This window comes from Castor canadensis, chromosome 3, assembly GCF_047511655.1.
Source record: "Castor canadensis chromosome 3, mCasCan1.hap1v2, whole genome shotgun sequence".
NCBI classification, from domain to species: Eukaryota; Metazoa; Chordata; class Mammalia; order Rodentia; family Castoridae; genus Castor; species Castor canadensis.
This window is the reverse complement of record NC_133388.1, coordinates 54154249-54180922: the sequence shown is the minus strand read 5'-3', so window position 1 is coordinate 54180922 and position 26674 is coordinate 54154249. Positions and strand designations below refer to the sequence as shown.

At 41.3% G+C, this 26674-nt stretch overlaps 1 protein-coding gene across 10 annotated transcripts in view; it reads right to left on the bottom strand.

The window, feature by feature from the left end:
* Trim9 (tripartite motif containing 9) overlaps positions 1-26341 on the bottom strand; it is a 104387-nt gene extending 78046 nt beyond the window's left edge. For all 10 annotated transcript variants that reach the window (XM_074067990.1, XM_074067991.1, XM_074067994.1 and 7 more), the window contains exon 1: positions 25238-26341. In XM_074067990.1, coding sequence (XP_073924091.1) covers positions 25238-26341 — 1104 coding nt within the window. The remainder of the gene's footprint in view (positions 1-25237) is intronic.
* Between the last annotated feature and the right edge of the window lie 333 nt (positions 26342-26674).

Sequence of the window (26674 nt, the reverse complement as noted above, 5' to 3'; positions counted from 1 at the left end):
AAAATAACAGAAACCAGGATTTTAAAAATGTATCATCTACAATGTTGAGTATATAATAAAACATTATGAAGGATGTGCAGAAATAAGAAATGAGATTCATATCTTGAAAGAAAAAAAGAAGGAAATACAGGCAATAGAATCTGGTTCTGAGATGACCCAGATGTTGGTATTATCTGAGAAATAGTTCAAAACACCTATAATAAACGTGTTCAATGACTTAAAGAAAAAAGTCATCATCCTGTATGAACAGATGGGGAATTTCAATGAAGAAATGGCTCCAGGAAAATAATCAGATGGGGCTATTAGAACAGAAGCATACACCTGTAGTAAATGTCAAGTTAATGGGCTTCACAGAACACTGGCCAGGCAGAACTAGGGATTCTTATTCTGCTCAATAGCGATTACTCAGTCTGAAGGAGAGAAAAAAGGTGTAAAATGAACAGTGCTTCAGTGGCCTGCAAGAAAATATCACGTCTTAATTACATTTAACAATGTAGAGGAGGACAAGAATGATGCCACAAAACATTTGGTGAGACAACAGTAAAAAGTATCCCCAATTTCAGTTTTAAACCCCACTAAATTATAAATCCAAGAAGTATAGTGAACTTTAAGCAGGATAAATTATTTTTAAAAACAGCAAAATCACACACCACACATACACCCCCACACCCCCACTCCCCTACGCACATGATAGTCAAACTCCTAAAAACCAAAGATAAGGAGAAAATCATGACATTTGCCAGAAAAGGACACACTGAACAGTGGGAAGTGATAATGTGACAGCTGACTGCTGGTCAAAAATAAAGAAGGAAAGATGGTAATGGAACAAATATTTTAATATGCTCAAGAAAAAACCCAGAATTTCATATTCAAAAAATTCAAAAAACATTATCCTTCAAAAAATAGGATAAGATAAAGAAATGTTCAAAAAATAGAATCCAAGAGATTTTGTCTCTAATGGTTTTATCCTACAGAAGATGTTATAGGAGTTTTTCTAAGGGCGAAATGGATTGATACAAAATTATAATTTAATCTGTAGTAAGGAATAAAGAACACTGAAATGGGCATAAGTATATATGTGCAATAAATAAATAAATATTTACTTCTTAGTTTATTTAAAAGGCATATGACTGCCAAAGGCAAAAATTCTAACACTGTATTGTGAGGGTTACAACACGTGCAGATGCAATACAAATGACAAGAACAGCACAAGTAGAAGGGAGAATTGAACCAAACCGTTGCAATGTTCTGATGTTGTGTGAGAGAATAGTAGCTCTAAGTAGGCTGAGATCAACTAACAATGCATATTATAGTAGGCCATGTATACCGACTATCTTATCAAAGATAGGTATCATAGCACTTAGAGCAGCCACTAAAAACAATACATTTAGCCAAATTATTAGAATCCTTACAACTTTGTGCATATTATTTTTAATCCTCATTTTACACATAACAAAAATGAGGCTCAGAAGGTTAAGAAACTTAAGAATTTTTCTTTAAATAGTTTCTGCCTGACAGCGAGGGGGTGGGGAAGAGAGGGAGGAGGTGGAGGGGTAAGGGAGGGGGCCGGGGGAAGGGGAGAGAAATGATCCAGACATTGTATGCATATATGAATAAAAGAAAAAAAAAGAATTTTTCTTTACTTTTGTGGTGTCTGTTCAGGGCCTGTGCATACTAGGCAATCCTTCTACTACTTAGGTAAATCCCCAGCCCTTCTTATAAATTTTAAGTTCACACCCCCCGACACACACACACCTAGGCACATGATAAGTCAAACGCCTAAAAAGCAAAGAAAAAGAGAAAACCATGACATTTTCTACCTTGGTCCCAAGCTCTTAGACAGACTCTGTTCTGACACACGGATAGGTCATGAGTGGAGAAGGATAGGAAGGATGGAAAGTTGGGGGAATTAGAAAGGGAGACATGATGAGGCTAGCTCACCGTGCAGAGCCAGGTTTAATTCAGATCTCCTGGCTCTCCAGCGCACTTGTTCTACTCCATTCTGTCTTTCTGATAAGCTCCTGCAAAGGAGGCTTAGCCATGATTTCTGTTAAATAAAGCTTTAATTAACATTTTAAAGTGAGAGTTGGGGTGGTATGAGGTTAACAGCATGGTTTAAAAAATAGTGTCTTAAAATATCCATTTGGCAGTGACGATCTGATGGAGTAGAGAAGAGAGAGATTTGTGTGGGTTGCCCACTTAGGAGATTTTGAGTAGTTAAGGTGAGAGGACACAGGAATGAGGAGGGAGTTATGTGAGGGTTGATAGGCTCAGGGAGTGGAATGGATAGGACAAAGTGAAATATCCTTGCACTTAGAAGAGTGAGGCCTGGGTAATCAGGAGAGCAGCAGACTAGGGAACACAGAAAGGTGAGTGATAGATGTTTATGGATGAACATCTATCCATGCTCATTTACATCAGTCACCTCAACTGGAGGGAACTGATTTTGCTCCCCAGAGGACATTTAGCAAGACTGGGGACATTTTTAGTTATCAACACTCCAGGGTGGATGATGATTACACTACCTGCACGTAGTGGCATATTCCAGGGAGGCTGCTGAACATCCCGCAAGGCATAAGATGGTCCCTCACCGCAAAGAAATGTCAACAGTGCTGAGATGGAGAACCCTACTCTAGACTGTGGGGAGAAGTTCGCCCTTGGGGCAAGGCAGGCCTGGTGAGATGTGCTGAGCTTGGTACTGTTTTAATTCAAGTCAACGTTTAAAATAATCCAAATGTTGGGCTTCCCTTAGAAGATTTGTCAACCTTGAGCCCGTATTTTTCCAAGGCTACATCTGACTGTAACTGACCACGTGTTCCTCGGTTTGTCAGGCTTATCATCTTTACTTCCTCTCCAATTACTAAGTCCAAGCATGAGGTGCCATTTACCTTAGTGCTTGCACAATTATTTTTTCTAGGAATAGAAAAATACAGTCAATCCTTAATATTCAAGAACCCTTATTTGCAAAGTGACCTACTTGCTAAAATTTGTTTGTAATCCAAATCAAGGCTCGTAGTGCTTTCAGGGCTGCTCGTGGGTTAAGCAGTGAAAACATGTGTTGCTTAAGGCACACTTTTCCATTTCAGGTGGATCTTATGTGGGTGATGCTCTGCCTTCGTTTCAGCAATCAAACAGCAAGAGGTATCCTTATTATGGTATAGTCAGTGCCATCAGTTTTGCATTTTTGTTGGTGATTTTGCTACTTAAATAGCTCTGATTCATAGTGCTTAAATGCTACCTAGTGTTTGTAAGTGCAAGAAGGTTGTGGCATGTCTTGTGGAGAAAATACATGTATTAGGTAAGCTTTGATTAGGCATGAGTTATAGTGCTACTGGCTGTGAGCTCAATGTTAATAAACGAATAATACATATTAAATAAAGTACCTTTAAACAGAAACACACATTAAAAAAATTATACATCAATTGGTTGGCAAAAATGTCATGACCACAGGCTTGCAGAAGCCTAACCCTTCATTTTCCCTAGGCCCAATATTTAGTATTCATTAGTTCAGTGTTTGCGGTAACTTTATAGAACTGGGAATGAGAATGGACTATATGACTTTTTGAAAAAGGATAAATGAAAGATAGACCGAGGGCCATATGTTACCAGGAAATTTGGAAGTGTATTTCTTTCTGAAGATAAAAATACTCCTAGCCAGGTCCTGTGGCTCATACCAGTAACCCAAGCTACACAGGAGGGAGATATCCAGAGGATCTCCAGGCCAGCCTGGGCAAAAATTTAGCAAGACTCTATTTCAACCAATGGCTGGGCCATGTGACCTGCGAACGCAGAAAAGGTAAATAGGAGGATATAAATCCAGGTCTGCCTCAGCATAAACACAAGACCCTATTCAGAAACTGCCTAAAGCAAAAGCGGATGGGGGCATGGCTCAAGTGGCAGAGCACCTGCCTGCCAAGTGCAAGGCCCTAAGTTCAAAACCCCAGTACTGCAAAAATAATAATAATAATAATAAGATAAAAATCACTCCTATTGTTCATGTGGACTAAGTATGCAAACCTTGCTTATATCATTTGGCCTCTGTAGGCATTAAACTTATATTCCTAGACTCTTCTTTCTTTCCCTCCCTCCCTCCTTCTTTCTTTCTCTCCCCTCTCTGACTCTTCCTTTCTTGTCTCTGTTTCTCCTTTCTTGCCTCTTATGCTATTTTTTTGGTGGAGATGGGAAGTGTTAAGAACCAAGACAAAAAAGTAGTGAGTCAGAGCTTAAGAAAACAGAGACTGCTATATAAGACAATGTGAATAATACTGGAAAAAAGGAATACATTTTCACAATGGAACTTTGGCAGACTTATTAGGAAGTCAAGTAAAAATCATGTCTCCTAAGAAAGTGATGGCAGTAAGACTTCATCTTAAACACCAACTCTAACAGATTGGTACTGGCCGTTCATTGCACTATGCTAATTCTGTGCTGCACTGGTTGCCCCTGGACTTGGAGGGAAAGTGCCATGACACGCAGTGATGGTTGCCATAGATCTACAAGAGAGGAGTGGTGGGTGCTGTATGGTTGCCAATCTTGGTCTTGGCAGAGCAAAGGAGCATCTTGCAGGGCAGAGAGAGAAGCAAAAGGCATGGGAAGGAAACTCCCCTTTCTCCCACTTTGGCAAGGGCTGTTCATGCACACCCGGCTGGATTGGGCAGCTCTGGGCTCTGGGGAGCTTGTGGGCCTTTAGGAGGTTCTGGGAATCTCCCGGGTTCTTTTCAGAACACTTCAGGGCATTTCTTTATCTTCATAGGAACACTGAAGTCTCTTTCTTAAAACAAGAGTCTTTATAGTTTATTATATACTTCATTACATGAGAAAAATACTGAAGAAAGGTAAAGCTTAATCACATGGTTTCATGTGTCTGCCTACATGCATCCCTCTAAGGAGACTCCTCACCTCTGAAATGTGAGTTATTCATTAAGGTTGCCAGTTTATTACCATAGCATCCATTATGGTTAATAGATTGCACCCAAGCATCTAAACATGACACAACACATTGGATGCCTTAAGGTTTTAGTGGATAAAGTTCTAAAAAAAGACTACTGAGACAATGGAAAGGAAGTAGGACCACCCCTGGAAGCCTCCTAAAATTCATAGTTAATATGAAATCAGAATTGCTTTTTAAGATTATTGAGGTTTTAATTAATCATTTTTTTCTTAGGGACTATTTGAATAGCTCTTATTTTTAGTTAGGAAAGAGCTGTTCTCTCTTGGAAATGTATTGCACTTACATTGTTTGCTCTTACGAAGCCTTCTCCCTTACTGGTTTGTCACATGTCTAAGCGAAGCTATGAGTTGTACACAGAATCCCATAAAGACTCAATGAAAAGCACTGCTGCTCTAGGATAGGTGGTGACGGAACCTGCAGGAGAAGGCAAAGGTGTTAAGTCTTCTCCACTTGGCCCCTTTGGCTCATAAGACAAGATCTCAAGGAAAAAGCACTGTATTTCAGAATTAGATTCTTTTTAATGCTTTGATTTTTTTTAAAAGTATCTGTGGATTAAAAGAGAAACTCAACAGACAAATAAGAAAAAGGCAGACAACCCAATGGAAAAGTGGGCAGATGATAGCAGACTGCACAAAAGAAGTTCTTCAAATGACTGGAAAACATGCTTAAAATCAACCACTGGTTGTTGCAACGCTGTGATGCCACCATGCACTCAAGCGTTGGTGGGAATGAGGAGGGTTGCTAGCAGACTGCAGGCACGATGGCACCTCCATCTGGTGATAGTATTTTTCAGCAGGTGCTAATGCTGAGTACATGGGTACCCTATCTCCCAGCAATTCCTCTCCTAAGGATCCACCCAACACAAATGTTTACATTTGTGCACAAAAGATAAGTACCACTATGTTTAAACTGTGCAACTCATAACAGCCCAGACCTGAAAACCATCCACAGGTCTACCAATGGTAGAATGGATTGATTGTGGAGCGCTCATAAATGGAATACTGTATGACGAGAATTTTCTAAAACTACACGCAGCAATGAGAATCCAACAAACATAAAGTTGAGCAAAAGAAGCCCTGCATGAGTGCATGCAGTGTGATTACACTCAATGAAGTACAAAAGCAGGAAAAGTTACCATGCCGTTTGAAATCAGGATAGTGGTGACCTTAGCAGGGTGGGGGTGAGGTGTGGCTGCTGACTAGAAGGGAGCTTCTGGGGACTAATGATGATTCTGTTTCTTGACTTAGTGCCATTACACAGGCATGGTCAGTTTGTAGAAATTTTTAGAGCTGTACATTCATGATTTCCATACTGCTTAAATAATCTCAAAAATAATTTTAGGAAATCGATAATCTGGCAATTCCTCCTGTCTGACGTAAAGCTGAAACTGACAAGCAGTGGTATATAGGAGCTGAGTTGGGTGACTCCTCCTACCCCCAGGACCAGAGATCTCAGGCAGGTGCCCTGCAGTCAACCAGGCCAAACGCTATACAGATCAGGGCTTTGTGCACACCACTGCATATCAGCAATGACAATAAAACCCAAATATCTGTTTCTCCTGCATGAAAAAAGAATCTTAAAAATCACTTGAAATGGACAGCATCTACCATCTAAAATAAATATTACATTGCTACCCTTAGAAATTCAGTAGCACACTGTGGCCCTTCCCCTGGGATAAAGAACTGCAGGCCAGGTTCCTATCCTAGCTCAGTCCTCAAATCCTAGCTGATGCAAAGTGAGAAGGCCTAGTATATTTATCCATTTCGTTTCACTTTTTGTCTTTCTCAACCAAATCTTACTTCTCATTTTAGGAAGTAAAAAGTCAAAACAGCTTTTTAATTCCTTCTTGACTCCCCAGTGCACCCTTTGCTTTCCCTACAAGGAAATGATAATGGGTGTGGTCTGTAGACAAGATTGTTACCCTTTAGCCAGTGGGTTTATTCCCTGGGAACAGAACAGAATGAGGAAGCAAGTTCAAAGCCAACCAGTGTGATCTCCTCGCCCCATGTGGCTGTCATTTTGCCTGTGCTGTTCTGTCTCCTTCTAACATGGGTGCAACAGGGCCGTGGAGCCCCCCGGGCATTTTCAAGGCCCAGGTAAGATGGGGGGAGTAGAAGCTGCTGTATCTATCTGGTTCAGCATCTTTTGATTCCAAAATGTTCAAGCCCCCACTGAGAACCTTAAAATGGGAAGAAATCTGAAGTGTGTTTTCACAAAGGCACAAGCAGCAGGTAGCAGACAGTTTTATCCAAGAGACCATGTGGGGCAGTCAGAGAAACATCAGTAAATCTAGATCCCAATTAAATTTACCACTGACAGAGAACTTACCTCTCACCTGATCCTGTGTCCTCATTTTATGCATGAGAGGATGGTAGTCCAGAGGAATTAAGTGCCCTGTCCAAAGAGACAAACCCAAGATCTCAACAGGGGCCACAAAATCTGAGCCTCTTGCTTTTCTCCTCCACCTGGCTACCACAATCCTACAGCCCTGGATGGATCCCAGCCCCACTCCTATTCCAATTTAATGTTTCTGAAAGTGGGATGTACCCCACAATTCTTTCTTTGTAGTGTTTCCTATTTATTGCTTTTTCTAGAAAAAATTAAAAGCCTGTTATTAATTTCTTGGTGTCCTGGACTCTGCACAATGTGAACTGACAGCAGGTATTGACATTTGAAAATATACAGAAAAGATTTCTTTATACTGAAAATGTTTCCTACATTTAACATCTGGTTTAGTTTACACACAGTTTTGGGGAACACATACCCACTTAGGCCTACCTTTTAAAAGCACTCCTTAGCATTTTGTGGTTTGTTCATCTTTTCTTTTTTCATTTTTACTGCTCTTTTAAAAAATGTTTTGATAGTACTGGGGATTGATTTCAAGGCCTTAAACTTGCTAGGCAGGCACTCTACCTCTTGAGCCACACCCCCAGCCCTTTTGCTTTTAGTTTGTTTTTCAAATAGGGTCTCATACTTTTGCCAGAACCAGCATTGGATTACAATTCTCATACCTCAGCCTCCAGGAGTACTGGGATTACAGTCATGTGCCACCATCACCAATCCCTTTGCTGCTTTTCCTGAAGTCAGGGGCTGAATTCTTAGCAAATACCCAATGGTGAGTATGAGTCAGGGAGCCTTGAAGCAGATGCTGAGAAAGAAAAAATGGCCTGGGGATGGTTGAGCTGCCCTAATGCTCCTAAACTGGAGCTTAAGAAGTCAGCCAACTTCTGACTAACTGAATTTCTACCTTAATTTGGTGCAAAACCCAACTAAAAACCCAATGTAAAACACCTGTTGTGTGCTCTCCTGCTAGAGAACGCACAACCTAAAAAGGAGATTTCAGCAGGTATTCAACAAATGTTCCATTAAATGGCCTTTCATTTGGTGGGCAAGGAGTTTTAAAAACTTGTTTCCTTTTGTCCACAACTATATTACCAATGCTTACAAGAGAACCAGAGCACTGGTGTAAATGGTTAAATGACCTTTGACTAATAAAACTAACATTTATTGAAGATATGATAATGGCAAGGTCTTTCCGAAGACAAACTCCTTGAGCTCCCCTATAGCTCAAGGAGGTGGAGTGTGGCTGTTTCACATATGAGGAAACTGAGGCACAGATGGGTAAAATAACTTACTGAAGACAGTCAAGTAAACAAAGAAGGTAAGGTCTTCTGGCTCTGAAGCCCAGGTTTCTTCTCAGAAGATACTGGCCCCCTGTTTTGAAGGAATGATATGTGCTCAAGGTCAAGGGCAACTCCAGGGACTGCTGGTGATTTTGTCTCCTGGATCCCTTTCCTTTCTGTTTCTTCATGTTCTGCCTGCTCTGTGAAGGCAGCATAGTGTGTCTGGCTGCTTGACTTCCCTTTGCTGCCAGGGAAAGGACTGGTATTCACAGGAAACCAGCCATGCGCTCTATGGCTGTTCTCTCCACCTTTGCGTAGTCCCCTATCTGTATAGCTACACAGCCATGAAAACTTGGATCTGTTACAGAAGACCTTCTCGTACATTCACTCTCTTGCTTAGTCCTCATGTCTGTGGATCTAGGCAGAGTCGACAGCACCATTAACAGATGACAATAGCTCACATTAATCAGAACTTATTCTGGCCAGGCTCTGCTCCAAGGGCTTTGCGTCTACCATTCTTTCTGTCCTCACAATCCTTGTAGGTAAGTCAGATCACTATCTCCACTTCACAGATGGGCAAACTGAAGCACGGAGAGGGAAAGTAACTTATCCAAGTTCACACGCAGCTAGCCACTATCCCTCCCCAAATTCTGAACCTCTCCATTGTGCTTTCTGTTATTGAGCCAATAACAGAACTCAGCTGCCTGACACCTGAGCTTCCTGACATCTGGTCTGTCCCTACTATGGTTTATCAGAGAGTCCTCTTCAGCTGGGCTCTAGTCCTTTGGCCCTAATTCTCATTTAGAATGCTTGCCATAAAGGGCTTAACCCGAGACTGTTTTTTTCCTGTCTGCCACGCTCATCCTAATTCCTGTTTCTCTTTTCTTCTTGTCGATTAATCTGAATTCCTACTGTGCATCTCAGACTCTCCTACTTATGTACAGTGTCAAAATGCATGCTGTCATTTGCACTCACCCAATAAATCATGGGAGTTCCATGTTTGCTGAAGGCAACATGGTGGCTATGATAAGATGTTTTAAGGTTAGAGGTGAACAAACCATGAGCTGTCAAACTTAAGTCCTGGCTCTCAGTCCCAGTTTCAGTATGCACAAAGCCCTCTAACCCAATTCTAGTGAGCTGTCCTGTTAAATCAAAGGAAAGTATATGGCGGAAAAGACGATGATATGAAATCACATCTTGTAGCAAAGTTCACCCAGCAAATCCTGTTGTAGTAACAGCTGTTCTGTGACCTTGGCTTGAATACATTACAAGAACCATCTCTCAGAGACATCTGGAATGAAAATGGTCACACACCATTATCTGTACAGTCTCCCCTCCCTATTTGGACATATGAAAGTGCTCTGCTTATATAATCAAACTAGAAATTTCCCTCACTGAATGAAATTCTCAATTGAACAGCTGAATACACCTGGAATCCAGCACTTGCTAAATGGCCAGTATCTCATCACCAGTGTCCTGTACTCAACAGTAAGAGTCCCACAGCCTATGTGTGGTCTCAAGGTGGATACCAGGAGGATGGAGCTCTGAACACAAACCACCCACTAAAAAACACTCTGGGCTGGAAGAGTGGCTCAAATGGTAGAGTGCCTACCTAATAAGCACAAATCCCTGAGTTCAAACTCCAGTATGGCCAATAAATAAAAAAAAAAAAATAAAAAACATTTTGGGATTTATAACAGCCAAGATATGGAACCAATCTAAATGTTCATGGATGGATAAATGGATAAGGAAATTGTGATGTGTACATACATATATACATACTTTCATGTGTGTGCATGACCACAAACACAGAGAGGAATATTGGTCAGTTTAAAAAGGAAAGTCTACCATTTGTCATAAGATGGATGGACCTGAGAGACATTATAATTATGACAAATGAAATAAGCCAGACACAGAAAGAAAATTTCCACTTATGTGTGGAATCACAAAAAAGTCAAATATGCAGAGACAGAAAATAAAACTTTGGTTACTATGGTGGGGGAATGGAGAGATATAAATCAAATGATACAAAGTAGCAAGTGTGTTGCATGAACAAACCTAGAAACCTACTATACAACATGACAACTATAGATAATAAAATTGTATGAGTGATTTTAGCACTCTTGTCACCAAAAAATGTAACTACATGAGATGATCGTTAATCTGCTTCATGATAGGAATCATTTTACTATCTACAGTGTCCCCTAACATGTTGGAAACCTTACACATACACAATAAAATCTGAAAAAGTAAAGTAAAAACACTGAGTTAATTTAGTTTTAGAAAACTTACTGACCTTGACCCAAAAGCCAACATAACTAACAAATTAAATAACTTAAATAATAAATTGATGACTTTGTTCTCCTAAAAGTAAATAAGAGATTTAATGGAGTGAAACTACAACTATAATTGAGCTCCTTGGATCCACTCATAATAAAGTACTCAGCCAGTCTTTGGCCACCTTCACATTTAGCTAATAAATTTCTACCTAGTAATTCATCCCTCTCTATAGTATAGATGGAATTTATAAATTATCCTTTATTCCGTCCTTCAATAAAAGCAGAACATCTAGTTTCTACTAAGTATCAGCCCCAAGCTGGGTGTAGTGTGGTACACTCTGATCCCAGCTAATTCAAGAGGCTGAGGCATAAGAATTGCAAACTTGAGGCCAGCTTGGGCACTTTACGGAGACCCTGTCTCAAAATAAAATAAAAATGGTGGGGATATAGCTCAGTGGTACAGCACTTGCCTAGCATGCAAGAGGACCTGGGTTCAATCCCCAGTCACAGACACAAAAAACACAAAAAAACCAAACCAAACCAAACAAACAAAAACCCCACCTGTCCTGTTTCATTTTGGTGGCAGCTATATGTCAATGTAGTCTGTGTTGTATTTAGTTAAATCATTGTAAGGCATCTTTCAAAAAGAGAAAGTTACATGAGTACATTTTTATCAACCTAGATGTCTTGTTATAATCTTATTTTAACATCACGGGTTATTGGCCAACTACATTACAACAATCTGCTTCTGGGATCAGTGCCAACCCTAATGCTGCTGCACCTGAGATTTGATTTGAGGAGCTGTCAACACTGGAACCTTCAGTGGGAATGAGGCCAAGGCTGGGAAGCCCCTGTCCGGCTGAAGGTAGAGGGTGCACAAGTAACACTGGGAGACTCTACAGAAGTTCCTGGCAGATCAACACACACTGGAGATGACCAAGAAGGAAGGCACACTGGGCTCAGGTGTAGCTCACTGTTAGAGCACAAGTCTTTTCCTGCTTTGGACTTTTCCACATCTTCAATTTGTTGGCCAATCCTGATAGAGCTCTTCTAAGCTCTATTCTGTCTCAAAACTGGCTTTATTAGGATTTGTTAGACAAGAAATTTGTAATATAGGTCTTGTTAGGCCAGTCTTGACACAGAGCTGGCCACATGCAGCTTATGTCTATTTTTCTCTTCCTGTGAGTATCGCTGAGAGGTGAGAGACTGATGGGTTTGTCCTTTCCATTTTAAAAGTTGTGTCCAGCACATTTTATAAAAAGCTCTTATAACTCAAGATTAAAAGACAAATGACTCAAGGGCAAAGGATTGAGTCTCTCTCTTTCTCAGAAAGGCATAAAATAGCAAAAAAAAAAAAAAAAAAAAAGCCATGAAAAGATTTTCAACATCACTAATCATTGGAAATGCAAATGAGAACCACAAACAGACACCATTTCACAAGGTCTGTGATGGCTACATGACTACAACCAAAGACAGACAATACCAAGTGCTAGAGAGAATATGGAGAAATGCACTGCTGGTTGGAAGGCAAGATGGTACAGCTCTTTGGAAAACTGATTGTTCCTCAAAATGTTAGAACAGAGTGACCATATGACCTAACAATGCGACTTCTAAGTACATCTGCAATTTTCTGATTCTCTGACACCACTAGCCAAAAGGTAGAAACAACCTTGCTCTCAACTGATGGACATATAAAACGAATGTGGATTATCTAAGACAACAGAGTATTATCCCATCATAAACAGAGTGAAGTAGTAATGCATGCTAGAAAGTGGGTGAGTCCTGGAAACATTACGCTAAGTGAAATAAGCCAGAAGCAAGTGGAAAATCCAGAAACAGAAAGCACACTGGTGAGTGCCTGGTGGTGGGGATGTGGTGGCATGGTGAATCATTGTTAGTGGGCATTAATATTAACGGGGTTCTTTTGGGGGTGACGAAAATGTTCTAGAATTTGATTGTTGTGCTGGTTGCACTACTCTGTGCACAAATATATTAAAAACTACTGAATTATGCACTTTATTTATTTTTACCTTTTGAAACAGGGTCATACTACATGGCCCAGATTGGCCTGGAGCTCACTCTGTAGCCCAGGCTTGCCACAAACTCATGATTCTCCTGTCTCAGGCTCCCAAGTGCTGGGATTACAGATGTGAACCACCATGCTCAGCCCTGAATTATATTCTTTCAAAGGGTGAATTTTATGGTACCTCAGTTATACCTCCAAAAAAGTGAAAATGACCTGCTGTCCCCATAAAAGAGCAAGCAACCTTCTAGGACTATAAGGATAGAGTGAACAAAGCCATGCGTAGGATTTCTTCTGTGTAATATGAGGAGTTACAATGGGGAAAGCACAGAACCTGATGTCCAACTTTCTACAGGGATAACTTTAACTTGACTCTGGTACTTGTTAGCTGTGACTTTGGGCTTTGTGGGTTCTTAGTCTCAGTTTCCTCATCTGTAACTGAGGATAACAGTGGTACCTGCTGCACACAATTGTTGCAGGAATTCCTGCTTTTAATGCATAGAAAGTCCTAGGATCAGTGCACTGCGTAATTGGAGTCAAAGATCGTTAAAGAAAAACGGCCCAAGATTCTGTCGAAGTCTTATTTCCTTCCTTGATAATTCTGGAACTTGATGCTTTTGTCCACTAAGTGAATCTTTGCTTAGTTTTCTAATACTAAGGTTCTGAAATGTTTGAAATATTTAATTTGAGATCCTTAGGTTTAAAATTCTTCGCATTTATACCCTTTACTTGACTCCAGTATAGAGTTAAGACACTTGTATTTTTTTTATTTTCATTCAAAAAGGGAGAAGAGGAAATCGAATTACAAAGGGGAGAGAGATAACCGATTCAGCTCTGGACATGCTCAGTGTGAAGCAGCCGAGCATCTGACACTGACTGAGTTTCATGTAAAATGTTTGGTTAATGGCTAAATATGAGCTCAAATTCAAAAAATGTGAAATTTTGACAATTTGCAACACATTTTAACCAAAATAGTATTTCATATGGTACAAAAGAAAAAAGTGTGGGCTTGAGGGTTAATTGGCCTAGGTTTGAGCCCTGTCTTTGTCAAGCTGTATGATTCTCGGCAAACACTTAACTTTTCTGAAATAATAACAGCAATTTCAAAATGTTATGTTAGAATCAGACCAAATAAGGTATGCTGTGTGAACAAGAATCGTGTAGATTGCAACTGATAGAAACATTTTTCTCTTCAGCATAACAGGTTTTTTTTTTAATTCATGGAAATATTTGTGTGCCAGTTTGTAAAGGAACACAAATCGTTTGCATAATATGCTTTGTATCTATGTGGCAGGAGCTTACCATCAATTCAAACCTTTCTGTACTTTGTAAAAAAACACAGAGGCCAGAACAATCATAAATCTATGTGTGAGACTAAATGTTCCAATTTTGGATCGTAAGGGAACAGTAGTCACATTCTGTACCCTTGTGCTTTGAGCTTGTTGGAGCCAGACTGGAAATCCTGTGCTCAGAGAAGTTTCAATAGTCTGTATTTCTTGGTCCTCATAGTAGAAAGTGGAGAAAATTTTGATAGTGAATAATGTTTTAGTTCCACCAATGGCAGACTCACTTCCTTAACAGCAGAAGGTAGCCAGATAACACATGTAGCTTGTGAACATCATGCTTCTTCCTACCACACTGATTCTGTGCTGAAGGCTGTTGATCATATTCCCTTGCTAAGTCTTGGCTGGATGACTGATAGTCAATAAAATCAATAATAACTGCTTGTTAGAAGCTCCACAGATTTATCTAGGCCATGTAAGATTTATTAGACTGGATAGAAGTCCAACTCTACATTTGCTTTTATGTGACTAATGCTCCTGAGATGGCACAGATGTGAGAGGGAGGGTGCTAGAGCATAAGCAATATCTCTTTGATAGCATAAATATCTTCCATAGTACCAAGTAATGAACTCCACAGATTTGTAGTTAAATCAGCTGTTGGTTTTTTTTTTTTTTTTTGAGCTGGTGAAAAAAAACTACAGACCTTCAATGATTGAGCCATTTCCATTTGGCTTTAGGTGAACTGTACCTACAGTTAAGCCTGTGTATATTTGACTGTCCAAGTTTTGCTTCCTATAAAATCACAAAGTCTGTTATGAAGACCTGGTTTAGATAGAAACTGTTTACTGTCCCATAGTCACATTTGCTCCTGTCTGAAAGCTGCTTTGTTCAGAGAATAGATAATGTTTCAAGGACTGATACACATGACAGACCAGAGCAGGGCAATCCTCTCTTAGGTCTTTCCTGGAGTTTGGGACAGAATGATGTGTTCTTGGTGTCAGTTACTTTTTAAAACGTTGTCTGCAAGCAAAGTAAGAGTAAAGAGGGATGGACAATAATCTCAACAAAGCTGAATTGTCGCCATCAGGCTGGAAAGTCAGTGCCACATAAATAAACCAGCAGTAGAGAGAAGTAACCATTTATGTGTACTGGCTACTGGCAGAAGGTGGTGATTCCTACCACAAGGAACAATGTTTAGCATTCTTTTTCCAAAGTTGTCTTCCAGGAACACTTTCTTCTTTGATCAGGCTGTTATTAAAAAAAAAAAATCAACACACAGTTCTGGTTCTATTCAAGTATTTTAGTCTGTTTTGTGCTGCTGTACAGAATACCATGGACTGGCAATTTATAATGAAGGGGAATTTATTTGGCTTGTGGTTCTGGAGGCTGGGAAGTGGAAGATGGAGGGGCAGTATCTGGTATGAGGGCCTATGACATCCGAACACTGTAGAATGCATCACATGGGTGATGGAGTGAGAGAAGGGGCCAAACTCACCTTCTTGTACTAGCCCAGTCCCTCTGTAATGGCATTAATCCATTCGTGAGGGCTCTGCCCTCATGACCTGATCACCTCTTTAAGGTTCCCCTCTCAACACTTCTTCCAACACATGAACACTAGCAGACACAGTCAATCATGGCAACAAGGCACGTGAAAACCAATTCTGTTTGGCAGAGCTTAAACCACTCCTTTTCTAGTTCACACATTTCTTTTACATTTGTAGTGAAAAGCAAACTAGGTATCTATTCTTGAGTTAGACTATACAAATTTTATTTGAGCAGGAAAGGTGAAAGGTACAAGAAAAAACTTACAGTAAACACAGTGTGGATACCTGCTTGCAGGTTTAAACATATTTCTGTGTTTCTAAAACGAACATATAAATGTTTTAGATCTACAGAAATAGATACTTAAAATGTTTATGTCCCACTTTCATTTTTTAAATCTACCGAGTCTTTTATAGTTTCTTTGTGGTTACTGGGGTTGGAGCTCAGGGTCTCGGACTTGCTGAATTGATACTCTGTTGTTTTATTTTGTCTGTAAATCTTCAGATGCATTGTTTTATTAAAAGATGACCATGAAAGTCAAGTGTGATGGTACATGCCTGTAATCCCAGCAATTGGGAAGTTGAGGCCGGAATGATCCTGAGTTCAAGGCCAGCACGGGCTGGCTACAAAGCAAGCTTGAGGCTAGCCTAGCCCGGGTTTCATAGTAAGACCCTGTCTCAAAGACAAAAGCAAAACAAAATAAGAGGACAATGACTCCATGACTGAGCTGACAGACCCTTACTGCCTACGGCAGGAAGGCAGGCTGATCCCCTTTAGCACCTAACTTTGCAAGCTCATCCCCTCAGATGGTCTGGTTTATGGAACACTTAATGTATTTGCCTCTCCTTTCTCCCAGCCCTGTATTTTTCTCTTTAAATTTATTTTGTCACAGGGAAACTTAAGAGAAAAATAACTTTTCATTTCTCAGCAAATTTTATACATGAGAAATAAAGCAACCTGGCTATTTGTTACGTGACTGTAATTTGTAAGACCATAACTGTGCTCTGTAAGTCACATATTTCCTGGCTTATCAGCAGTTTAGTACATGAGCTCTGATCAGACTGCCTGGATCCAAACTCTGGCTCTGCAATTAGTGCCACTTTCTAACCTTCCTATGCCCTGGGTTTTCATAAGAAGATGTGTGAAATATAAAGATTAAATGTGAAAAAGGCTTACAACAGTGCCTGGCATGTAATAAGAATTCAATACATTTTAACAAAAAGTATTAAATACATGTTTTCAAATTTAATGATTACTGTCAGGCTAACGTATGAAACTTAAAATGTTAGGATTATACTGATGGTTATTAATCTTCCTCTTACTGACTGTTTCTGCATTAAGTCAGTCTTTAACATTTACTAAGTGCAGAAACAGGGGAAAGAAATATAAGAAACAGTCCATGGTACTGAGTTATTGGAGTCCATTGGGAAACTCTGACATAATCATTTATCATACAGTAGAGGACGATCCATGTTAGAACAGGGATGTGAGAGCTATTGGGTATAGGAGATAAGGCTGGGAAGAGAATTTGGGAACAAATTGTGAGAAGGAAAGAGACTGAGACTGGGTCTGGGTCGGACATCCAGGTACAGTAGGAATAGGAACCATGGAGTAGATGAGTTAGGTGTGTACAGGAGGAGGGAAAACTCAATGGTGTTTATTTACCCAAGCCTAGAATCTCAAGAAAAGTTTTCTTGCTCTTCCAGCTTAAAATGAAGAAAACTCCTTCTCTACAGTTAAAAAGCACTGTCTGTAGCTCAAGCCAGCTGGGATGGGGGAGGCTGTGGGTGCATCTGTAGCTCTGCTGGGATGGAGCAGCATGGGCAGGTTGGTCTGTGCAAGGCTGGCTCATCTGAGCCGGGCTTGGCGAAGTTAGTCGGTAGGCATCTGAAGGTCTGGCCTAAGAAAACAGTGGCAAGTAGGCCTAGGGGACAGGAAGACAGGCCAGGCAAGGATGCTGGATGGCCAAATGGGCTTGAAAGGAGGAGGCCACTTAAACAGGCAGATAGAATTGTGACTAGACCCAAGGCCAACACGCAGCACTTTAAGCCAGAAAAGTTAATGATGGCAAAGCCAGGGCCAAATACCTGTGAAGTGACACTGTGATGACTTCTCTGACACAGATGCAGTGAAAAATGACAGACTGCCTGCCAGCAAGTGCGAATTGCTTCAGTCTTCCTGAGCAATTAGGGCTGGGGATGAAACTGCAGTGAGAACACCCCAGGGAAGTATTTTTGGCTTTGGGATGGATTAGATGTGCTGCTGACAAACTTAGATGGTCTCTGATCTTCTAGGCACACTGCTGGTGACTATTTTAGAGTTAATTCTTCTTCTAAGTTTAAAAATTTATTCTGAATGCCAATATGAAAATATTAGCAAAGCCTAGAGTATAACAGATGACGTACTATTCAGATTTTGTAAATTACTGTGTTATGTAGTCACAGGAGAAACATTAAGGGTTTTAGCTTTTTAAATTTTGTCTTTTTTATTGACAGTATTAGTCAGGAACACCGCTAGGTGTAATCCCAGATAGACCAGAAGGGAAGCAGGAGGAGGCCAGCCCAGGCAAGGAAAGCAGAGAGACCCTCTCTCAAAAAACAAAGAAAAACAAAATGCCTGGAGGTATAGCTCAAGTAAGTAGAGTGCTTCCCTTGAGTGTGTGAGACCATGGGTTCAAAAAATTTATTTTAAAAGTAATCTATTTCTATGTAACACAGTTTAATGAGGAATTCAAGCCAGTCATTTGGCACCTCACATACAAAGCCCAAATGTAGTCAAAAGTACATTAGTTCTTTTTTATTATACTCTATAGTATTGCATTACATAATATTATGTTAATGACTAAAATAATTTTTAAGAGTTAAATCATTTACAATAATAAGTAAAAGAGGCAACATGTATTCAGGTCCTTACAAATAAATACCACAAAATTAGGTTAATATTTTTACCTCTGTCTTTGAATTTTAATATTTAAAGAATTACAAATCTAACTTTTAACATTTCCTTAAGAATTAAGATTTAAGGACAGGCTTACCATGGATTTTTATCCACAGGCTTGAGTTTTAGGGTAGTCTGTTCTGCATAGTCAAGACACTCATTGTTGCCTGGACTAGTCTTCTCTACCCGTGTGCCACTCAAAAAATGTTTTCAAAGTTGAGTAAGTTTGGAAAATTAGGGTTGAATCAAGTAGCTGGTTTGTTGTAAGATGTATTGACATAGAGTAGTCTCTTCTTACCTTTGGGGGGACACATCTAAGACCCCCACCTGGATGCCTAAAATTATGGATAATGCTAAGCCCTGCAAATATATGTAAATAAAATAACATATAAAGGTAAAAAACATTTATTTATATATAAATACTGTATATGTATATAACTACATATAAATGTTTTAATATACACATCTATAATAAAGTTTAACTTATAAACTGGCATAGAAGTTAGGCATATATACTTAATAATAATAACAAAATGAACAGTTACTATGCTATACTATAATAAAAGTTATGTGATTATGGCCTCTGTCTCAAATTATCTTATTGTACCATGCTCATCCTTTCTCTTGTGATGATGTGAGATAATATATAATACCTGAGAGATGGATTAGGTAAATGTGCAGGCATTGTAACACGGCGTTAGGCTCTACACAAGGGTTACCTGAACTCAGACACATACATACTACCATAGTGGTTCTAATAACTGAGATGGCTACTGAGTGACTAGTGAGCAGAAAGTTATATACAATATGGACTGCACAGAGGGATGACTCCCATCCTGGGCAGGACAGAGCAGGATGGTGGAGATTTCATCATGTCACTCAGAAAGGCAAGCAATTTAAAACTTATAAGTTGTTTATTTCTGGAACTTTCCATTTAATATTTTTGGAACACAGTTGACCTCAAGTAACTGAAATCACAAAAGTGAAAATGTGGTTAAAGGAAGACTACCGTATAGTATTATTGGGATATAATAATGTACAATGTGAACTATCAGGAGTGTATTTGGAGTGCAGAGTCCCAAATTTGTGTAACTATAGAAAATTTGTGGGAATTCTGACCTAGAGCCCAGGTCAAAACAAAATATTCTGGAGTGCTCATACATATCTTCAGAGGTTTCTTGCCTTTGAAAACAAACAAAAATTGATTATTGGCAGAAATCTGATTTCAGAACTTCCCGGTCCAGTCTATTGCCCATAAAAATGCCATCACCATGTATGCTGAGTAATTTACAGCTGGCTTAAATAAAGATTTCTTCAGGCCTCTCTGTCAACAACTTCACAATGAAAATCATTGAAGAAGCCAGCCACTATGTCAGTGAAGTGCCCCAGTGGTGAATGGGTGGACAGCATTAAATATTACACAACTTCTCCCTCACTGAAGTACAACTGCCCCTCTATTTGTACTCATAGCATTAGGATCCAGGCTTCTAACTATGAACTCCAGAGACAATATCTAGAATTAATAACAATTAGAATCTTAAAATACAAATGGTTACATGCACTAATTCATCTGCTTTCATAAGTTAGGATTTTTCAGTTGAAAGTGACAGAGAAACATCACAAACTAGCTAAAGCAACACAAAGGACTCCCAGTGCTAATGACATGAGTAAGGAATTACATGAGATGTTCTATAATTCACCGCAGCATGACTTTGTCGAAGCTGACCACGAGAGTGGATGTAGCATCTGGTTTTCCAGGTCCATTCTTCTAAAATGTAAATTTCATTTTACTTCCCATGAAAGCCTCTGAGATTACCCAAGTGAATTTCTGTTCCTTACCACCAATAGTCTCTGGTAAAACTGACTTTAAAATATTATTTAGAACAATTTGGTTCTTAAACATTTATCATGCAATTGGTTTTATTCTTCTCTGGGTGCCAAAGTTACAGGTTGAGCATCTCGAATCTGAAAATCTAAAATCCAAAATGCTCCAAAATCCAACATTTTTTCAGTGTGTACATGACATCACAAGTGGAAAATTCCATACTTGATCTCATGAGATGAATCTCAACCAAAACACTGGGACACTAAAAATATCATATAAAATTACCCTCAGGCTATGTGAATAAGGTGTATATGAAATGTAAATGAATTAGATTTAGGTTTTATTTCCTATGATATCTTACTAGATATATGCAAATATTCCAAAATCCAAACAAGTCTAAAACACACTTCTGGTTCCAAGCATTTCAGACAAGTGATACTCAAGATCTGAAAATATAGATACATACTAAAAAGTCTGTTTGCTTATTTAGATGAGGGAAGTGCCATTCAATATATTGCTAGTAAGAATAAATTTTGCCCGTACATTATTTCTTATGACCCAGTAGCAGGTGACTGTGATAATCTTTATGCAAACTGTCATTTCATCTGTGATTCCAATTAACAGCATCTTTCTATGGCATATACAGGAAAAAAACTTCAGCTACTTCGAAGTGATAACAGTGTTTTCTTGGAGTCCTCATTATCACCTTAGCTTTCCATGGAAAAGCAACATACCTTTGCTTAATATATAAATCTTTGTGGTAGCCACATTCCTTCAGCCTAATTCAACTGAGTACTCCCTATGGACCCATAAGGAAGAGATTCTCCTTAGGTCACCTTCAGAGTAGCTGTGGACCGAATACCTTGTGCACTTTGTGCAAGCAAACTAACGCAAACTGGGGGCGAGATTTTTGTGTAGTCTTTGTTGAACAGTGAGAGACACTGACTTCATTTTATGCAAACAGCTCACAGTTGCACTAAATTGCAGTTAGCAAATGATAAACATTTAAACTAATTTTTTACACTTTCACAAATAAGATTTTAACTGCTTTACATCCCTGTGGATGGGAAAACAGAGACTTGGTTAGTCACAGGAGTTAAGTGGCCATGTCAGTTCTGGAACGTGGACCTCCTGTCATCTAGCTCCTTCAATATGCCTCAGGTTAGAAAACAATGATTTTCTTCTCTGTAACATTCTCCTTGAGAGTTGTAAGAGTGTTTACATTGCACACAGAATGTTCTGATTGTACTATAAGTAAATTAAAACAAAGAAAAAACTACAAGTACAGACTACCTATTACACTGACCATAGAAATATAAGATTATAACAACTAAACTGCTGATACACATTTAACCAAACTCCATTTTAGTGACATCATCTAACACACTGAGCTACACAAATATTTGATGAGATCCACCATACAACTAAGCAGATAATTTTTCCAGAGTACTGTGGAAATGATATCAATCAACTGATAGTTTATTATTAAATGCTTAAATTGCAAATTGTTTTTAAAAAGAAGGTGAGAGAAATAACATTTGAGACAGGATTCAGAATGGATAGTCAATGTTAGGATAAAAAGGAAAAGAAAAATCTTTGCTCAACAGCACAAACACAGAAGAATGATTACAAATATGTTACTGACTCAGTGGTACATAAAACACATCAAGAATCCAAGAATAGTGTGAGAGTTTAGAAATGTAAATTGCTTAAAATTGCAAAATGACAATAGTGGTTCCAAAAGCCAATTTGTATATGTCTACAACAGATGTTTTGTTTTACAATTGAATAAATGAATATAGCAAGTACTGGTTCTAAAGAAAAACTGCTACCAGATATTTGGCTTGCAAAGCTACTGCATCTATTACTGTTTTTCATGGATTTTGAACATCACACATATCTGAAAAAAGATTTTAATTCGGTCAGCTGACGTCTCATAAATTTTAACAAATTGTTTTTAAAATTACAAAAATTCAGGCATTTTGTCCTGAATGTGGAGGATAATGACTTATGCCTAAGAGAATACTTACTTACACAGGATTTTCTTCATCACTAGAAATGATTAATGGGGTAGAATACTAATAAAAACTTCCAGGTTGCATAATAGTCTGTGTTGATAGCTACCTGCCCAACTGTGGGAGAATAAGTATAATTCCTTGCTCTCTTATGGTTTGAAGGGCACAGAAATTCTGGTCCATGTGCTTTTTTTAGAGAGAAAGGCATCAGTAATTAGAACATAGACAACAGGAGAAAATGGAGTGTTAACACATTAAACTACCTTATTAAGGAAATAAAGTTGGTGAGTCATGTTTATTGTTCATCTAACAGATGACAACTGATTATTAAAATCTGTCATCCTCTGCCTTATTTCTCTAGGTAGTTTAATTATTCTGATATTGACTGAATACATACTTATTATTTGGAGAAATATGCAAAAAAAAAGAGAACAAATGGCCTTCTAGCCATCATGTCTCAAGGGTTTTAACATTACTCTTTTTTTTAAAGCAGATTTCCAAATGTCAACCCTATCAACACTACAGTGTCTACTCATAACTTCCACTATTAATAAAATAAGTGGCTTATATTTCAAATCTATATAGCGTTTGACAGAGATTTAAAGGTTCTTTTGGTCTTAACAGATAAGGCATACTTCATAGCAAAGTAATGCTATGGTTTGAACACTCTAATTAGCATGTGGTGCTAAGCTCTTTGCTCAGACAGGGTGAGGAATTTCTTAAACGCTTTGGAGGGCAATTTAACACAGACTATAGTTAGCAGTCTGAGAGTAAAATCGTAATATGAAGAAAAAATTTACTGTGAACTGAAGTTTTGAAAACTTTAAAAATTAAATGTCATTTAAAACTACAAATTGAAATGTTTTAAAAACAGTGGCATGTGTCCAGTGAGGTTCAAATTTGTGCCAAATTAAGTCTCCATCAGTGCTAATATAGTTTAACAGGTTATATGTGAGAACACATGACTGTAAACATAGACCCCCATTCATTTGGAATCCAGAGTTGAGAAAAACCTCTAATGATTGCTAAAAGTGGTGATATTTGACCCCTCACCTTTTTGCTGTGAATAAATTATCACCCTTCCAGCCTTACCCTCAGAGCTGGCATCTCCCAAAATTAATCTTTCTGGTCCCCAAGTAATTCTGGGAAACTCTTCATGAGACCTGGACACGACCTGCACTGCCCTGCCTCCTCCCTGAGTGTGCAATCCACTGAGGTAAAGAAAACTTTCCTACAACAATCCTGGGCCCCTGCCCTACCCTCCACACTCACCTAAGTGGAATTTTAAAAAAACATAATAGTTAAATTGAAGCACATCTCCGCAGGGTGGTTCCCTTCCTTCTAAGTCACTGTGGGCATAATTTTATAAAGCGCTCTCGCCTCAGGAAGCTTATTTTCCTGTAGGTGTGCATGTGTGTGTTGGGGGGGGTTGATAAATACAAACATAACACGGTAATTGACATATAAGACATGATAGCATGCCAGAAAGTGGTAAGTACTACTGAGAAAAACAAAGCAGGGAAGGAGCTAGCTGGTGTCTGAGGTAAGTGGTAACCACTGCCATCAGAAAGCCTCCCTCCTGAATTTGTTCAGGTTTGAGCAGAGGCAGGAAGGAGGCAACTGAGTGAGCCATCAGGACTGAGGCACTGGGGAAGAGAGATTCAGGCTGAAGGAAAACCGAATGCTAACGCCTGGTATTGGCTGAGGAAGAAGCACAGTGTGGCTGGAGCAGCAGAAGTGAGTGAAACACGATGAGGTCCCTGAGGCCAAAGGGGAGAGGTCACATAGATTCAGACAGACCCTTCTAAGGACAGGATGCCATCAGAGGATTTTGAGCAGAGTGGCATGGCCTAACAAATTGTGAAAGGCACATTTCTTGAGTAGTCACGGTGGAGGCACCATCAAAACAGACCACAAAGATAAACCCTGTAACAGGTGTTCCAAAGTTTGCACATTACAGCGACTGAAAGAGGGAAAGGGTTGGATCCGGGAAAAATGGGGGTGTGGGTGCTTTGGGAGGAGGCGTTTCCCTGGGAGACGCGGCTAGCTTTCAGGCCACAAGGCACAGAAAACTCTGATCCTGTCACTCCAGCCTCAGGTCCCCCTCCAGGAGGGTCAAGGCCAGAGCTTGCCAGCACGCCGCGTTGCCATGGCGACCACCGGATTATTTTTTTTCCCTCCTCCTTCTCCTCCCACTTCCTTTCGAGCACCAGGCACCCCGACCTGCGTTCTCTCCAGAGCAAGCGCCAGGTCTGGCCCAGCGCGGGCTCATCAGTATTCTGTCCGTGCATCACGGCGTCCGCCTGTCCAGCAGCGCGGACCTCGAGACTCCGATGCCCCACCCCGACGCCTCCGCCCAGGATCTCAACCCCCCCCTGCGTTGAATCCTGCCTGGAGCCAGGCTTTGGCCCTGGCGCGGCTCTGCCCACCTGCGCAGAGCCACACAGTCTGCGGCCGTCGGCTGCAGCCCTGCCGCGTAGAGGGGGCGCTCTGTGCCTGGCTCACAAGTGGTGCGCCCCGCGAGAGAGGACCACTCTAAGGCATCCCCGCAACTACTCTCTAGAGACATTCAACTTCCCTGTATTCCGTTTAATGTCCCCTGAGCCTCCTGCAATGCACCAGATCGGGAAGACAGACACTGATGGCACCTGCATTGCGCCCCCGCTGGGATGCGCTGTGAGCAAAAGACTGGGACCCTCTGCCGCAAAACTGGAGGATCCGAAGCGCGGGAGTTAGGGGTGGGTTTTCTTAGGACTCACCTTGTGCAGTTTCCACATAGCCCCCAGAGCCTTGACTTCGTGGCTGGAGTGTTTGCCCTCCTCCAAGCACTGGTAGCACACGGGCATCTTGCACTGCACGCAGTACATGCTGTGGTTCTCCAGCTCGTGGTCTGTGCAGGTGGAGACCTTCCGCGGGCTCAGCCTCCGGCTCACGCGGCCCTGGGCCGGTGGCACCAGACGATGCTTGGCAAGGGGCCCCCGGGGCGGGTGGCAGCGCAGGCGGCAAGGATCACAGTAGAAGACATCGCACTGTTCGCACATGACAGTGGCCTCCTTGGGCGCCTTCTCGCAGAGCTGGCACTTGAGGGCCGCGGCTTTGCTCTGTTGGTAGCGGTCAATTACCCCTTCCAGGACGCGGTTCTTAGGGAAGCCGCGGAGGCCCCGGTCATCCAGGATGAGGCTGCGGTGGCACTGGGGGCAGGTGATACAGGAGTTGCGAGGCACTGGGGCCAAGGCCGGTGACAGGTGGGTGGCCGGTGGCGGCATTGCTGGGGGAAACACACGGACGCCGTTGGGGGACTTCTGGCATGGGGTAGTGGGGGCGCTGGCGAATCCCCCATAAGAGCCATAGCCGCTGTCCGCCTCGCTGTACAGGCTCATCTTGTCCAGGTCCAGATAGTCATAGTCGGAGACCCCAGAACCCGAGGCCCGACGGCTCTGGGGAGACTCAGATTCCGGGGTCTGCACCAGGATGTTGCGGGCGCACGCCTGACACAAATTGTGGGAGCAGGGCAGGATGATGGGCTCCCGGTAGAAGGAGCCGCACACGGGGCATTTTAACTCTTCTTCCATCTCTTCCATGAGGACCTGGTTGGAAGCAAGGCTGCAGCAGGGGGTGCAGCAGCCGGTGCCTGAGCTGTTGAGGATCTGTCGTGTCCAGCACCTTGGCCAGCGACGGCAACCGCGGTGGTGGCGCCTTCCCGCGTCGCCTTGGCGCCGACTCCCCGCGATGCTCTTGGTCTGTGAGCCGCCGAGATGCCGCGCCGCGCGCCAGTCCGGGACTACCCCCTCCTGCCCTCCTAGTCCCGCCCCTCCTGGGAGCCGAGGCTCATTGGACGGTAGGCGAGAGAGCGGAGCTCTCATTGGTTTCCGTCCTGTCTGTCGTCTCTCGTCCGCAGGCCACAGGGGGTTTGGTGGAGAAGTCTGGGGCTGAGCGAAATCTTCGCTCCCGGCTGCATGATCTCGGGAGGGGGCTGGCGCGCGGAGGCTAGGGGACCAGGAAGGCGGAATTAGGCGGGATGACTCATCTCTCGCCTCGCTTCCTTCCGACCTCGGCTATAGTCACCCAGAAGCAGGGGGCGTGAGAAACCCCTCCCCGCCGCGAGTGGGCCGGCAGAGGGGGCTGGTGCTTCTAGCCAGCAGTTTTGCATTTGGCTTGCAGCTCTGCGCTCCGCGCCGACCCACCATGACCGAATG